Source organism: Dipodomys merriami, unplaced genomic scaffold (genome assembly GCF_024711535.1).
Source record: "Dipodomys merriami isolate MVZ:Mamm:240054 unplaced genomic scaffold, mDipMer1.0.p SCAF_895, whole genome shotgun sequence".
Taxonomy (NCBI): domain Eukaryota; kingdom Metazoa; phylum Chordata; class Mammalia; order Rodentia; family Heteromyidae; genus Dipodomys; species Dipodomys merriami.
Window position 1 is genome coordinate 313734 of NW_027206507.1, and position 17354 is coordinate 331087.

General features: G+C 36.0%; 1 protein-coding gene across 1 annotated transcript; it reads right to left on the bottom strand.

The window, feature by feature from the left end:
* Positions 1-907: 907 nt before the first annotated feature.
* On the bottom strand, positions 908-2944 carry LOC138820526 (zinc finger protein 33B-like). Its single transcript, XM_070012196.1, has 2 exons — positions 2603-2944; positions 908-2305 (listed from the first exon to the last, which is right to left on the bottom strand). Exons 1-2 carry the CDS (start codon positions 2942-2944, stop codon positions 908-910), a joined length of 1740 nt encoding a protein of 579 aa, XP_069868297.1.
* Between the last annotated feature and the right edge of the window lie 14410 nt (positions 2945-17354).

Sequence of the window (17354 nt, forward strand, 5' to 3'; positions counted from 1 at the left end):
ATTACTTGACCATCCATTCCTCAATATAAAAGACACAAGTCAACAATTTCACTATCTTAATTCTTTGTCAAGCCTGGAAATCCAACCCCTGAATAACATGAAGGGGAATCATCCCTACTCTACACAATGAGAGGATGAGAAATGTTGGTTCAGTGAGTGGTTTTCCCTTACACCTAGCTTAATTCTGCCACGAAGGATTTCTCTATAATTTACAGAGGTTTCTGCCAAAGGTTTCCCTATGTTGGTTTTCATTTTTTGTGTGAGTGCTCTAATGCTGGCTGAAGGTTCATTCCTGCTTGAAAGATGTCCTCTAATGTTCACTCGACATTCTGTCTTGTCTCTAGGTCTCTGAAATATGTAGAGAAACCTGTGAAACTTCTGGCTAAATATTTGTCTACATTTATTATACTCACATTTTCTCTCCTTATTATGTTCTTGGATGTACTGAGGACTGACTTCTATTAAAAATTGCATATTTGTTAGACCTGTTAATTTTCTTTTCTCCTATGTGATTCAGTTCTCTGCTGAACACTGTGCTACGCTGTCGAAGTGGTATTTTCTACATTGGTATTATTCATACCTTGTCTTTCTTGTCTGTGCTCTATAAACACTCATCCATGCATGATTACTAAGTGAAGGACTTTTTTGATACTTGTTTCATTCATAATGTTTTTCTCCTGTGTGTTTTCTGATGAAAATTTAACTATGTATGACTTCTCAAAAACTTTCCACATTTTTTTCATTCATAAGATTTTTCTCTTGTGTGCATTCAATTTGGAACCATGAGGCATGCCTTCTGGCTAAAAGGCTCCACATTTGCTACATTCACAAGGCTTCTATCAGGTTTTGGTTCTATCATGCAAACTTATTTTTCATCCAGGTGAGACTTTCCATAGTTATCACATTCCTAAGATATCTCATGTGTGTGGATTCTCTTATGCTTCCTGAGGGATGAACTGCAGATGAAGGACTTTCCACATTTGTTACATTCATAAGGTTTTTCTCCTGTATGTGTTCTCTGATGAACAGTAAGCTGTGACTTACAGGGGAAAGACTTTTCACACACATTACATTTATAAGGTTTCTCCCCTGTATGTTTTCTCTGATGGACAGTAAGGTGTGATTTTAATCTGAAATACTTTCCACATTTGTTACATTCATAAGGTTTCTCTCCCGTGTGTGTTCTCTGATGAACACTAAGGTGTGACTTTTGGGTGAAAGACTTTTCACACACATTACATTCATAAGGTTTCTCCCCTGTATGTTTTCTCTGATGGACAGTAAGGTGTGATTTTAATATGAAATACTTTCCACATCTGTTACATTCATAAGGTTTCTCTCCCGTGTGTGTTCTCTGATGAACACTAAGGGGTGACTTATGGGTGAAAGACTTTTCACACACATTACATTCATAAGGTTTCTCTCCTGTGTGTGTTCTCTGATGGACAGTAAGGTGTGATTTTAATCTGAAATACTTTCCACATTTGTTACATTCATAAGGTTTCTCTCCTGTGTGTGTTCTCTGATGAACAGTAAGGTCAGACTTACTGGTGAAAGACTTTTCACATACATTACATTCATAAGGTTTCTCTCCTGTGTGTGTTCTCTGATGGACAATAAGGTGAAACTTCTGTCTGAAATACTTTCCACATTTGTTACATTCATAAGGTTTCTCTCCTGTGTGTGTTCTCTGATGAACAGTAAGGTGTGACTTACGGGTGAAAGACTTTTCACACACATTACATTCATAAGGTTTCTCTCCTGTATGAGTTCTCTGATGAACAGTAAGGTCTGACTTACGAGTGAAAGACTTTTCACACACCTTACATTCATAAGGTTTCTCTCCTGTGTGTGTTCTCTGATGGACAATAAGGTGAAACTTCTGTCTGAAATACTTTCCACATTTGTTACATTCATAAGGTTTCTCTTCCGTGTGTGTTCTCTGATGAACAGTAAGGTCTGACTTCTGGGAGAAAGACTTTTCACACACATTACATTCATAAGGTTTCTCTCCTGTATGAGTTCTCTGAGGAACAGTAAAGTCTGACTTCTGTCTGAAATACTTTCCACATTTGTCCCATTCATAAGATTTCTCTCCTGTGTGTATTCTCTGATGCAAAGTGATGTATGACTTCATTCTAAATGATTTTCCACATTTGTTGCATTCCTCAAACTTTTGTTCTTTGTCAGTTCTCTGATGCCTTCTGAGACCTGACTTTTGGGTGGAAAATTTCCTATATTCTTCGTATTCATAGGGTTTCTCTTCTGGTGTTGTTTTAGGTTGATCAGAACTTAGTTCTGAATTCTTAGAGATAGATTTTGCACATTGCTTACACTCATCAGGATTCTCTGGATATTTCCTCTCAGGTTTTGTAAGGTGTAAATCCTTACTGAATGATTTCTCACATTCACTACTTGTATAAGGATTCTCTCCTGTGTCTCTTTTCTGATGCATAGTGACTGGAAACCTCCCTCCCTGACAAAGTTCTTGGGCAAGAAGAGCAGACTTATCATATTCTTCTCTATATTCGTTATGGTTAGAGGCGGGATCTCTGATGCAAACCCAATTATGTGGAAAGAATATCATCTCTGAATTTAATACCTTCTCTCCTCCATATTGAAAATATGGACCATCATAATTTTGACTAAAAGCCTCTGAGTATCGAATTGATTGTTTAACTACAGGAGAAATACCAGGTATATATGCAGCCGGCATCTTACCAGGCTCACTGTAGTGGAGCATGTTCTGACACTGAATGAACTCGTCCGTCGTCATCCTTAAGGAGTTCTCGTCATTCCTATTCAGATCTGGCTTCTGTTTTGAGGTCAAGTTAGAAGTTGTCACTAATCTCACTCTTTGCTCTATTGTGTTAATATTTGTGACAGCTACGTCACGCAGACATTCATCTGGACCTTCCTGGTAAGTCTTAATCACATGCTCCATTTTTTGAATATCTAAAATGAGTCATATAAAGAAGAAAAAAAACATAAATAAGATCCAAATACTCCTTAAAATAAAGGTAAAGACATTTTCCCCATCTTAACTGTTACAAATTTTGAAATATTAATATAGGAAATGATTTATGAGAAATAAATTTCTTTTACCACAATGTATTGATTAAGAAAGTAATACTCTTCCTTACACCGTTTTTTTGTCATGGGGCATGAACTCCAGGCCTGGTGTTGTCCTTCAGCTCTTGAGCTCAATGCTAGCTCTCTATCATTTGAGCCACAGCATGACTCCCAGTTTTATCTGCTTATATGGTGCTGAAGAATCGAACCCAGAGCCTTATGCATGCAAGGCAAGCACACTACCACTGAGCTACTATAATCAAGAACTCTAATAACAACAGATGCTGGAGGGGATATGGACAGAAGGGAACACTACTGCATTGTTGTTGGGAGTGTAAACTTGTACAACCACTTTGGAAAACAGAATGGAGGCTCCTCAACAGACTTCACATAGAGCTCCCTTATGACTCAGCAATCCCATTTCTGGGCATTTACCCAAATGATCACAAACAAGACCATACTAAGGGTACCAAACAACTATGTTTATTGCAGCATTGTTTACCATAGGTAAGATAAGGAACAAACACTAATGTCCCTCAGTAGATGAATGGATCAAGAAAATGTGGTATATATACATAATGGAATTCCATGCATTCATCGAAAAGAATGATATGGCTCCATTTGTTAGGAAATGGAAAGACTTGGAAAAATTATATTGAGTGAAGTATGCCAAGCCCAAAGAAACAGGTCCCATGGTTCCGCTTATTTGCAATAACTAGTATATATCTGAGACAAGCAGAAACGGTCAATAAATTGATGTTAGGCAAAATGAACCCCAAGATAAGGACTCATATGTTTTTATTTATTGCTATTGTATCTAACATATATATATATATATATATATATATATATATATATATATATGATATTTCTTTATTGCTTTATATGTCCCTCCCCTATGGTATAAGCCCTGTTTTTACTGTGTTTGATGTAGGTATAATTTGTGGAGGGAAGGTGGACCCATTGCAACAATGAGATGTACAAGATGTTATGTCAAAAAATGAACTTCCCAACTTTGGCTGGGGCGGGGGGCTGGAGGGGAATGATGGGAGGGGATGGTAACGGAAAACAAAGGAGGAGGCAACAATGCTTGGTAAGAAATGTACTCATTACCTTGCCCATGTAACTGTAACCCCTCTGTAAATTGTTTTCACAACAACAAAAAAGAGTAACACTGACAGTTTATGATGGAAAATGTTTTTCTGTATTTCAGGTTTTTCTTCTTTTTTATGTCAGAGGAATTATTTATACAAATTACTAAACTATTTACTGCTAGCTTTTTAACCTGTATAATTTAATATGTAGCATTCTTCATTTTTTCCCAAAAATTGTTTTGTTTGATCTTAGGGGAATAGATGCTTTGTATTGTTTTACTTTCTTAAAATAATTTATATATTGTGCTACTTTACTTCTCAAACATTAGGAGAACACTATTTTCTAACTTTGGAGATTGTACCTTTTTTATACAAACCTTTGCTTACACCTGAGAATAAAGTTTTATAACCACATTTCTTCAGTTATAAGTTCTCACTGTGAATTAAGTATCTTTAGAAATTTTAAAATTTGTTTCCCTCCACCTTAGACAGAATGTCATCTGACTTTTAAACCCTCAGACTCATGAACTAAAGCCACATCAGATCACGACCTAGTTAATCATTCTCTCTAGACTGAAAGCTTGGGTTCTGTATACTGGCCTCTACCCTCCTTATCTTTATCAGAGGATAGCAGCCTTGGCATAGTCATTTGCTATACCTGCCTAGTCCTAGTTTCAGAGAAAAGTAAATCTCACTTTTCACATTTCTAATTTTGTTTTTTCAAAATAATTTCCACAAAGAGAAAGAATTGCTAACTTTACTTTTACTGCCCTACACAGTTCAGTGTGCATCTACATGCATTTTTGATTCACAAGTCTAACACAAAGATCACCTAGTTCTCTGCTACACATGGGACTCAAGGGAATTAGGAATATTATTGGTCAGTACATAGCAAGACGAATTTACCAATTTGGTTCTGGATCCATGATCACTATGCAAGATGCTTTAACTCACCTGAGAAATTCTTGTCTGAGGCTTCTCTCATATATGGCTCTTCATCTTGCTCCAGCTTGACAATCAATTGAGGTTTAGGACCAGTGTGCCCTGTTAATAAGAGTGAAGACTTATTGCTCATGCTGTGTCAAAATTGTTCTAAGATTTCAGATATCCTGTTAACAAGGTTGCTCCCAAATCTTCTTTCATTTCTCACTGTCTCCATGGTTGAATCTCCCCAAGGTTTGAATTAATTTTGCAGGTTGTGTGACTTGAATGCAATTCTTTTTCTCAAGGTTAGCATTCTATTAGTTTGAGTCCTAGCTCCACTTCCAGTGTAAGAGTGGTTATCTTGAGATAAGAGTCTCATGGAGACTTCACTGGCATTTTTTGCTTCAAACTGAAAGCCTCAGATTTCAGACTCCTAAGAATTACAGGCATGAACCACTGCATCTAGTACTAGGTTTGGATTATAAATACTCCCTCTAATCTAGTGATTTCCAGTTCTTACTTCCAATAATGATAAATAGGTATGTATGTATGTATGTATGTATGTATGTATGTATGTATGTGTTTTCTAGATTGTATATCTACCCACAATAATCACTTCAAGTTTGGAAATACAGTCTTCTCTTTAGGGAAGACAGTTTGGAACTTTTGTCAAACTGCTGATTTGGATTCTTGAACAATGAAAATAAAATTGCCTCAGAATTTATATAATCTACCTGTATATAATCTACCTTCATTTGAAACAAATGACACTTCCCTCAGACTGGAAACTTACATCCAAATAGCATTGAAAGTTCTATAAATATTCACATATCTACTACAAACAAATCATTTTCCGCCCACCAGTGGTTCACACCTGTAATCCTAGTTACTCAGTAGGCTGAGATCTGACGATTGCCATACAAAGCCAGCCCTAATAGGAAAGCTGTGAGATACTTATCTCCAATTTAACCACCAGAAAGCTTGAAGAGGCTCTGTTGCTCAAGTGATAGGGTGCTCACCTTGAACTGAAGAGCTGAGGCACTGTACCAATGCCCAGAGGTCAAGCCCCACTTAACTTTTCAAGTTAATGTGATATTTTTGGCTCACCTAAGGACACCAGCATGCTATAGGTTTCCAGCATCACATCTCTATACAGGGTCCTCTGAGAAATATCCAATTCCTGCCACTCCTCCCAGCTGAATTCCACAGCCACATCATCAAATGACACCAGCTTCTGTAAGGGCACAGTCCATCAATCCCTGAGTCCTGAGAACACCAAAACTAGAATTTCATTCTTCTACATGTATGCTTTTGTATTACAGAATGTGGTTGGAACTTTCTGTGTTATTTATAAAATGAGAGAATATATAATCAAAGTAGAAATATTTGCCTCCATAGTAACTTGGTAATTACACATACAAAGTTTTTCTAATACATTAGAACCCATTTCTGGTTGCAGCAATGAAGACAAGAAAACAGTTCTAAGAAGCTAATAACCTAGCAAGACAACAATAAGTATAAGTAGGAGTCTGAAAGTGTGTGTTTAGCTTATTTTGGTAATATTTACTATATATCTGGGTAACAATGAAGTAAATAAATATGTTTTCGGCATTTTCATATTCTGCCTCACTGACAATACTATTTAGAGTTTCTATTAAATAGTGCTCTCATAAACAGTCACAACATGGCCATTACATCATATGCAATACATAACACATTAGTAGATCTATGAAAAGCACAGCATCCAGGTAAATGTTAAAAGGAGTAAATTACTCAAAAAATAGTAAACGAATGATTTGGCTCTCATAAGATTTGACTTAGTTCTCACAATAAAACATCCGATGTTAACTATTTTTGTTATTAAATTTCTAGATATAAAAGTATGGTCATAGATAGCCATTTGTTTCTTCATATGTAAAAATGAACTGCCAGCATGAACGTTTGTGAACACTGACTACTTCCTACCACACCAAATACTTACTTATTACCATAGAATGTTTCTTAATCAGCTTTGCATTTTAATAGGCCTTAATTGAAAGATGGATGTAAATGGATAGAGGCTTAAGGAATGCTCAAGATGATCCCCAAAAATGTGAACTATGACCACCACAAGAAGGATAGAGAATAAAACTATGAATTGGGACATGATATAAAAAATATAGTAGTTTTAAGAATTAGAATAAAATACAGCACTAATTTGTTGTACAGTGTCTAAAAGGAATACAGTCATTCTTGAAAATATCAGAGGTGAATGATGACTAACACACAAAAAGAAATATATCTATAAAGTGTTTAAAGAAAATAGACTTCAATACACAATCCATGGGGCAAAGGACCTCTTCTTACAATATAGATTGAAGGTATTCCTAGGGAAAGATAATGCATTATTAACACATCTTCATTTTAAGTGCTATAAAAATTATTCTGCGGGGCTGGGAAGGTGACTGGCTCAGCGGTAGAGCGCTTGCCTTGCATGCCTGAGGCCCAGGGTTCGATTCCTCAGCACCACATGAGCAAAAAAGAAAAAAGCCAGAAGTGGCGCTGTGGCTCAAGTGGTAGAGCCCTAGCCTTGAGCTGAAGAGCTGATGAATAGGGCCCAGAGCCAGAAATCAGGCCTGAAAACCGGACCGAAAAAAAAATTATTGTGCATGAAGAGAAAAATAAAAATTGCTAACATAGATCTACACAGAGAAGAAGATTATTAAAAAGGTAAATGTGTAGTTAAAGGAATGGTACATGTGTAGGTAAAAGAATGTATAGAAAACATTGTATGTAATTTCTCTTGTGAAAAGAAAACTTATAGTAGCATATTCATAATTCATAAGGAATGCAAATTCAATATACAAACACATAGGTGTTTTAAAAACAAAGTTTGTGAATCCTGCATATCGATCAATTAATTTTGTACTTGCCTCGCAAATATGGGGGTCTGAGTTCAAAGAATTATTTCTACAAAAATTTAAAAGGAAAATAGAAAGGTTATACATAGGTCATAAATTCCATTCAATTCCATTGAAAAGTAACTATATTATGCTATATGCTACTACTATGATAATATTGTAAAGATTAATGTTCGTAGTAAAAATGCATCCAGCAAGTTAATTTCCTTTGTGTTCCTAACAAAGAATCCCACAGGGTAGAAAGTTCATTTCCTTGCAGTTCTACAGTATAACAATTTTCCTGCACATTTTACTTCTGCTGAAGCTCTATGCGTCAGCCTGAGAATGGCCTTTGTTCTTTACATGAAATGTCTGCTTATTTCTGTATGAAGAATATTAATAAGACTGTTTTTAAAAAATCTTGCAGTCCTTGCATATTTTGAGTTGCACAAATTCAATGGAACATAGAAACAAACGTTTGAAAAAGTAGGGCACCTGTATTAAGCATGCAGTCTTATTTTTATCCTATGAACAATGGAGTATAACAACTATTTACATCAGATTTAATTTGTAATTGGTATCAGAGGTAATTCACAGTGTACAGGAGAATGCCTGCAGCTTATATGAGAGGTGATTTACAGTGAAGTTGAGGTGTGTGCAGGTTACATAGAAGCAAAATAAGAAATAAATATCAGATGAGACAAACAGATATTAAATAGCAAGATATCCATCAAAATAAGACCATATTTATATTGTAAAATATAGTAAATATATAAGGCACTGTCTGACATGAACAGAAGAAAGAAAACTTAATGAGCAATCCAAAGTCATGGACTAGAGAGAAATAAAAATAAAAAAAAATATACAAAGATACCATGAGCAAAAGTTAATGATGAAAAATACAAATAGTGATAATATGTAGGAAATAAGCATCAGCCCAAAATATATGACCACAGATATAGATCATTGATAATGACAGACAGATTATACTTTATGATAGTAAAAATGTATGCTGAAAAGCAAAGGTACAAAGACATGTTTAAAAGACCATGCAGTTTTAATACTTTAATCTACCATTACTATTGTAGAACTAATACTCCTCTTACTAACTGATATAACAACCAGACAAAAAATCAGCACGAACACACACATGGATGCCATTATCTAAAACTTAAAAAAAAATACTATGGTGTTGCATTTATCAAGACACATATTCCAAGATTAATAGTAAATCGGAAGACAAATGGTGTAGAAAACAATATGAAAAATTAAAGTTATGTTATAAATACATGAAAATTAAAAGATATATTTATAGTATTCTATGAGTGAAATAAACACAGGGAAATTACAATGGATCTCAAAGAAATGTATTCCGTCATTGTGATTTATAGAATATTAAATATAGCCTCTTTCTTCACCTTTGAAATAAAAACACATAGTTTGGGGCTGGGAATATAGCTAAGTGTTAGAGTACTTGCCTGCCATGCATGAAGCTCTAGGTTCCATTCCTCAGCACTACATAAATAGAAAAATTAGGAAATGGCACTGTGGCTCCGGTGGTAGAGTTGTAGACTTGAGCAAATCAAGATCAGGAATGGTGCCCAGGACAGGCTCCAAATTCAAGCCCCAGGTTTGGCAATAAAGATTAAATAGATATGGTGTATTCACATGGATCTCTTCTGGAGAGTGGGGGAAAGCCAGAGAACTAGAAGGAAATGGGGTAAAAAGCGCATCTGTGCAGGTCATTAGGCACTGATGAAAGTAAGCTGTACAAATCATGAGTCAAGATGGCAGGGAAACATTGGGAGAGAGTGAGGGTATGGAAGACACAGCATGAAAGGAAATGTATTCAATACCTGGCCCAAGAAATGGTAGTCTCTCTATACATCACCACGATAACAATAGATCAATTAAATTTGAAACAATTTCTTCATGGAGTTGTGTGAGCATAAAGTTAGTGAAGAAAATGTAGCACAGTTAGAAAAACAGCTACAATTATTAGAAATAAAGTACATCACTTAATTGAAACATGAAATACTGGAGCTTAGGTTGAATATTAATTTTAAATATGCTGTTAACAATCATCTAACTTTATATTCAAGTAAGTAAAAACAAAACAAGTGCTTCTGGTTCAAGATGCTTATCCTACCCTAGCTATTAAGGAGGCTGGAAGCCAGAAAACTGGGTAGACAACTCAAATTAAGCAGCTAATCAACATATTGGAGGAGGTGTGGCTCAAGAGATAGTGCCAAGAAAGAAATTAAAGCACAACTTAGGAACTGGACAAACCTACCATGCTCCCGGAATGGGAGGATCAACATTGTGAAAATGACAATACTTCCAAAGGGTATCTACAAATTCAATGCGATACTTATCAATAGTCCGAGTTCTTCAATGAAATATTAAAAACAAGCCAGAAATGTATATGGAACAATAAAAGACCCGAGATAGCAAAAACGATCCATACCAGAAAGAACAATGCTGGTAGAATATCACTACCAAATTTCAAACTGTACTACAAACCCATAGTAATCAAAACAGATTGGTAATTGCACAAGAACAAACTTGAGGACCAATGGAATAGGACTGAAGTCCCAGAAATGTACACACAGACCTATGTGCACCTAAACTTTGAGAAGGGAGCTCAAAAATAGAATGGAGGAAAGACAACTTCGTCAGTAAATGGTGGTGGCAAAGTTGGTTCATTACCTGTAGAAAACTAAAGCTAGATCTGTATATATAACCCTGCACCAGAATCAATTCCAAAATGATCAAAAACCTCACATTCAAAGCAAACACCCTAAAAAACATTACAGAAAAGAATAGGAGAAACTCTAGTGGTACTTGGCACCAGCCAAAATTTTCTTAATAGAGACCCAGAAACACAACAAATCAAAGAAAGGTTGGACAAATGGGATTGCATGAAACCGCAGAGCTTCTGCATGGCAAAGGACATTGCTAACAAGATCAATACAAAACCCACAGATTGGCAGAAGATCTTCACTAGGCATAAAATGAACATGGGTCTCATATCTAAAATATACTTAGAACTCAAGAAATTAAATCCACAACAACAAATCCTCAGAGAAACAACTGCCCAATAAATAAGTGGGCTAAAGACTTAACAAGAATCTAATCTGAAGAGGAAATAAGAATGGCCAAAAGACATATTTAAAAAAAGGCTCAACTTATAAATATGTTAGAAACAATTACAAGGAAGAAAATACATTTGAATCCTTAATGGGGTTCATTTTTGCCTAAAATCAACTTATCTGACCGTTTCTGCTTGTTTCAGACATATACAAGTTATTGCAAATAAGGGAAACCATGGGACCTGCAATTACAAGAAAGAAAATACATTTGAATCCTTAATGGGGTTCATTTTTGCCTAAAGTCAACTTATCTGACCGTTTCTGCTTGTTTCAGACATATACAAGTTATTGCAAATAAGGGAAACCATGGGACCTATGTTTCTTTGGGCCTTTCTTACTTCTCTTAGTATATTTTTTCCAAGACTTTCCATTTCCTAACAAATGGAGCAATTTCATTCTAAAAAAACCACAAAAATCAAAAAAAGTCTCAACTTCTCTAGCCAAAAAGAAATGCAGATTAAGACAACCTTGAAATTGCACCTCACCCCAGATAGAATGCCTATAATCAAGAACACGAATAACAACAGATGCTGGAGGGGATGCAAACAGAAAAGGGAACCCTACTGCATTGTTGATGGGAGTGTAAACTTGTTCAATCACTTTGGAAAGTAGTATGGAGGTTCCTCAAAAGACTCCACATAGTGGTCCCCTTTGACCCAGCAAACACACTTTAGGGTATTTACCCAAAGATCACAAACAAGGGTATACTAAAGCTACCAGCACACCTATGTTTATTGCAGCTTTATTTACCATAGCTAAGATATGGAACCAACCTTGATGCCCCTCAGTAGATGAGTGAATCAAGAAAATATGATATATATATCCATATATACATAATATTTATTTATACATATATGTGTATAGGCATACACACACACACACACACACACACACACACACAATGCTTTTCTATGCCTCCATCAGAAATAATGGCATCACCCCATTTATAAGGAAATGTTAAGACTTGGAGAAATGTGTAATAAGTGAAGTAATCCAGGCCCAAAGAAACATAGGTCCCATGATCTCCCTTATTTGAAATAACTAGTACATGTCTAGGACAAGCAGAAATGGTCAAAAGCTATGTACATATGACCATATCAGATGATATGAAGTGAAATGAGCCCTAAGACAGGAACTCAAGTGGTTTTTCTCTTTCTTGCTATTGTTTTTAATGTACTATGTGACTTTTTGTTCCTTTGGTATGTTCTTCCCCCACGGTATAACCCCTGTTTTCACTGTATGTTTTTGCGGTGCCTTGCATCTTGTATATACACTTTTCTAATTTGGGGATAGGACGGAAAAAAACAAAATGCTTAAATAGGGATACAGGCTGACTCATTGTAACAATGAGATGTACAAGACACTAGGTTGGGGGCTGGGAAGTTGGATCAGTGGTAGAGTGCTTGCCTTGCATACGTGAGGCCCAGGGTTCGATTCCTCAGCACCACATAAGCAAAAAGAAAAAAAGCTGGAAGTGGCGCTGTGGCTCAAGTGGAAAGAGCTGAGGGACAATGCCCAGGTCCAGAATTCAGGCCCCACAACTGGACCCCAAAACAAAAAAAAGACACTAGTTTGAAAACGAACTTTACCATTTGAGTGAGGGAGGGTGGGAGGGGTTGCAGAGGTTAGGAGGAAAGAAATGGTAGAGGAAAAACAAAGGAGCAGGTAACAATGCTCCATAGGAAATATAATCATGTAACTGTAACCCCTCTGTAAACTATTTTACAATGCAAAAAGATTTTTTTTAAAAGACCAAGTAGTGTCAACAGTGAAGGAGGAAGCGGACAGGATGTGAAGCCTGTGAGTTCCTGTTCCAACACTAGCACAAGAAAGACAGTGGAGAATGAGGTAGGTGTGTCCCATTAGTGTTGAATTTAGACACCAAGCATGCAACACAACAAACGTTCATCTCAGACATAAAGAGAAAAGGGGTAAGAGAAATTTCAATTCAAAGAACTATGTCAGCAAAGGAAAATTGATCAGGAAAACAAACAAGTTCCCACATACAGCATTTGAAAAATGGTGAGAGACAGACGGAGAGAAGGGGGACTGAAAGAGATGAAGACACAGGGAGGAAAATATATTAAAAGTGAGAGAAAGAGAGAAATGATGAAAGCTTATGAGTAGGAAACAGAATGAAGAGAGTAAATAGAGAAAAAAAATCTTGTGACGACACGTTAGGAAAAATACAAAGGGTTTTCTAGGAAGACCACACACTATATCATCAAATATTATCAAGTTTTATGTAGTCAAAGACCAGTAAGCAGTCCAAGAAGTATGTATGGAGAGTAATTTAATTACATGTATCTTACTAAGTAATCTCTCACATTTGAAGGTGTGTGTGTGACCACACTATTTCAGAAACTCCAGTAAAACCTGTTTAACATAATTCAACATTAATCATAAGGAGGTGATCTCTGACAAGTTGTCAGCAAATGTCCACTTTACATGACAAGTGACTCCCTCAATGGCATTGAATCACCAAACAAGTGTGACTACTTTATCTCACCTCAGAAAACTCCAAGCAAGTCTGCCCTCAACTAAGACATTCTATAATCTACTCATTCTAAAAACCATCTTACTCTTGTTTAGGAACATGTTCTTGAAACTGAATATTTTTTTTCTGTTTTAAATCTTGGATAGACTTAGCTTCCTAAAATGGAATGTGAAAAATGAGAAATAAAAAACAACTCACCAGAGATCCTCTCATTCTTTCTTCCTGTTGCCAATGAAGAGAAGATTCTGGAAGCATGGCTTAGAGAAAAGGCAATTGACATAGTCAGGAAAGAACCTGTGTGATTATGCCTCAGATTTTCCTGCTCAAAATATTATACATGGAGTGAAAAAGCACAAAGCCTTCTTATGGGAGAAGAATCTTTGATGTCTCAAGTAGAGTATTAAATGCTCCACTGAAGATGACTCCACAGTCCATTAGTTGGTAGACAAACAGTATTCTAGGTTAATATACATACAGAATTCATAAAAACTAAGGTTCCTAAAAATGATTGAATAATTAAAACAAAAATCCACACCTTCAATACTACTAATTATTAATGAAATACATTTAGGGTTCTATGAATTATTTTTCTATTCATTAAAATGGATCCTAGGACTCCATCGAGCTTTTGCACTCTATCTTATTCATTTATACATTTAAACTCCATGGAGAGAATATAGGTTATAACTCAATACTTTTCCCCAAAATTATACAAGAAAATATATACAATACATATTACTTGTATTATAATATTTCAGTAATTGTTTTCAAATGGCACATTTCCCTGCATCCAAATACTTGGAGAACCCTTGAGCAATAACTTGAAATTTGTCCTTTAGCCTACTTTACTTAATCAGTAAAGATTATGTAAATACAGTTTTGAGAAGTCCCTAATGCTCACTTTCCTAAACAATCATATGAGAGTTAAAGGGCTTAATAAAGATGTAACATGAAATATTAAGCATAGGAGTGACAGAACATCACAGCTAAAGAACCAGAAGATTAAAATCTTATGTTGCACAAATAATACTAACATAAAATTCTAAGCTGAGGACACCCCAAAATGCAGACTTATAAAAATAAAAAATAAATATTGATATGCTTTTTCTTATATTTATTGCTTGGCTTTTACACAGGAAATGCTACTGTCCAGAGTTTTTATTTTTTTTTTACACAACTACGTGGATTAGAAACTCTTAATGTAAAATAACATAAATTTTACAGTGATATGTATGAAATATGAAAACCTACTCTGTAAACTTCAGTTAGGTCGTTTGTGCTAAGGAACAATATGAATCACTTAAAAGCAACATTTGCACATTCATTTTGGATTGTTCCACATCACAAGAATGGTTTCTTTTAAAAAGTAACAAAGAAATTTCTGTAGGCTAATTATCCATATTCAAATACTCAAAACCACAATTGTTGTAGATTTCAGGGTGGGATATTTTCTTCTTGTTTTGGGATTTAGACTATCATCCTTTAAATTTCAAGTTTATATTTCATATTATTTTATTACAAACATAATCTATATTTAAGAGTTTATTTTGTAACTGGGCTCTGGTGGCTCATAGTTGTAATCTTAGCTACTCAGAAGTCTGAGATCTGAGCACCACAGATTGAAGCCAGCTGGGGCAGGAAAGTCTAAGAGACACTGATCTCCAATAAACTACTAAAATACCTAGAAGTGGAGATATGGCTTAAGTGGTAGAACATTAGGCTGGAACAAAACAAGCTCAGGGTCAATGTCCAGTGCTTGAGCCCAAGAACCAGGTCTAGCACACAAAAAAGAGCATTTTATTGTATTGTATTTAAATTCTATTGAACAATTGTTTTGGAATACATATTTAGGCAGTCTCTCATTTTAAATGATGTAAAATAGGCTCAATAATCTAGTGGAGAAATTGTAAATTGTCAAGAACAGATAAAGTGGAAAACCTCCATGTTAGTAAAATTTTAAGCTAGGAAAATGCATAGGAACTGCAAAGGATAAAAAGGGATCAACGTGTTTCACTAACATATTTTAAATGAATGTTCAAGCTTCATTGACTTCAATTCCCATGAAGATTTTCTTAAGTGAAATAATACTTCTTTGAGCAGGTTGAGACAAAATGGAGAACACTACCTAAAACTTCATTATACGTTACATCTAAAAACCATACCACTTTGAGTAAGACACAGTACTTTAATTTCCTTCTGTAACACTCCATGACAAACACTTTCTTAACTGCAGGTAAAAACCAACGCTATAAGGCTACTATCAGTATATCCACAGGTGAGACATTTGAGAGATCATGTACAAGAATTGATACTGTGAAGAGGCTGAATAAATTAGTAAGAACAGAGATAGATACTTTCAGTTGTGACAATAATTCCTAATCCACAAACCACAGCCCCATGTCCTTTCTGAGAACTAGGCTCTAACTGATTCCTCAGGCAAGTTCATTTCGCCTCCTACTAGTTACTGTTAACCTTCCAACAGCACCTAGTGATTGGGAGTGTTAGAGGAAAGAGTACCACCTGAGTCTTGTGCTCTAGTGAGTAGAACCAATCTTTGCTCAAGGCAAGGAAGCTGAAAATATTTTGCCTTTCCTTTGCCTTTCTGCCTCTGCTCTGTAGGGCTTGTCAGAGTTGACAAGGTATCTTTCTTCAAACATTGCTAGGCTTCATTGCTTAACAGAAAGTAAAAAAAAAAAACAAAAACAAAACAGGACCATCACACACTACTGTAATATCTCATGTAGACCTGTTCCTAGTAAAAAGGTCTTGTACAAACACGTGTGAACTAAAGCCAGGAGTACTAAAAAAGCTAACAAGGTAGGAGAAGAGCAGAGACACCTGTAGGAGAAACAACACAGGAACCCAAAAAACAACTGCAATATAAATGGAGTCAAATCAGGCACACACCTCACAATTTTGCTACAATTGTTACCATGCTCATCTTACACCTGGGCAAAGATAGTAAGGTCACATGTGTTAACAGCAGAATTTCACCATCATGGAAATATAAATGCACACTTTCTCCTATTCTGGAGAACCACCCAACTTGCTGTCAGAATGTTGCAAGCCAGTTTCTGGCACCTGGAGACACAAGGGCTGTGGCAGCACAAACTCTGGAGCCCAGAACAAATCATCAGCCTCATGCTGGAGGAACATGTGGAGGATCAATTTTGCCTTGTGTTTTGCATCCAGCTCACAGTTCCTACCTGTTATTAGTTCTGCAGCCTGAGATCCCTTCAAGTTACACCTCCCAAGCTCCACTGAAGAGAAAACTCCCAGCAGAAAGGCAACGGGAAAGAAACTGGAATTTGCAGGCTGGAACCACCCACAGTGGGTGGGGAGGCACATGCGCAGAAGGATCTTTGCCCTGCTTTTAAAAAAAGAATAAAAAACCTGCACTTTCAAAGTATCTGTGCTGCAACATAGACTACAATTCACACAATGCATCGTGCCACTCTGAGAGGAAGTAGGTTTCCACCAGTGCTAGGCCCTTTGTCTTAGGACTGCAGGGATGCATGGGGATGTTTTCTCCTGCTTGCATGAGCATAGTTGAGTTTTTTTTTTTTTTAATGAAAATGACAGTGTGTCTCCTGAAACATTGTTAGACTATCTGAGAAAAGGACAAGTATTGGAAGCATGAAATAAGTTGGCTTTTTAATTCTTAGATCTACTAATGTAATTGAGCTTATGAGACTTTTGTTTCTGTTCGTGTGTAACAGATAAGTTCTGTTGAATG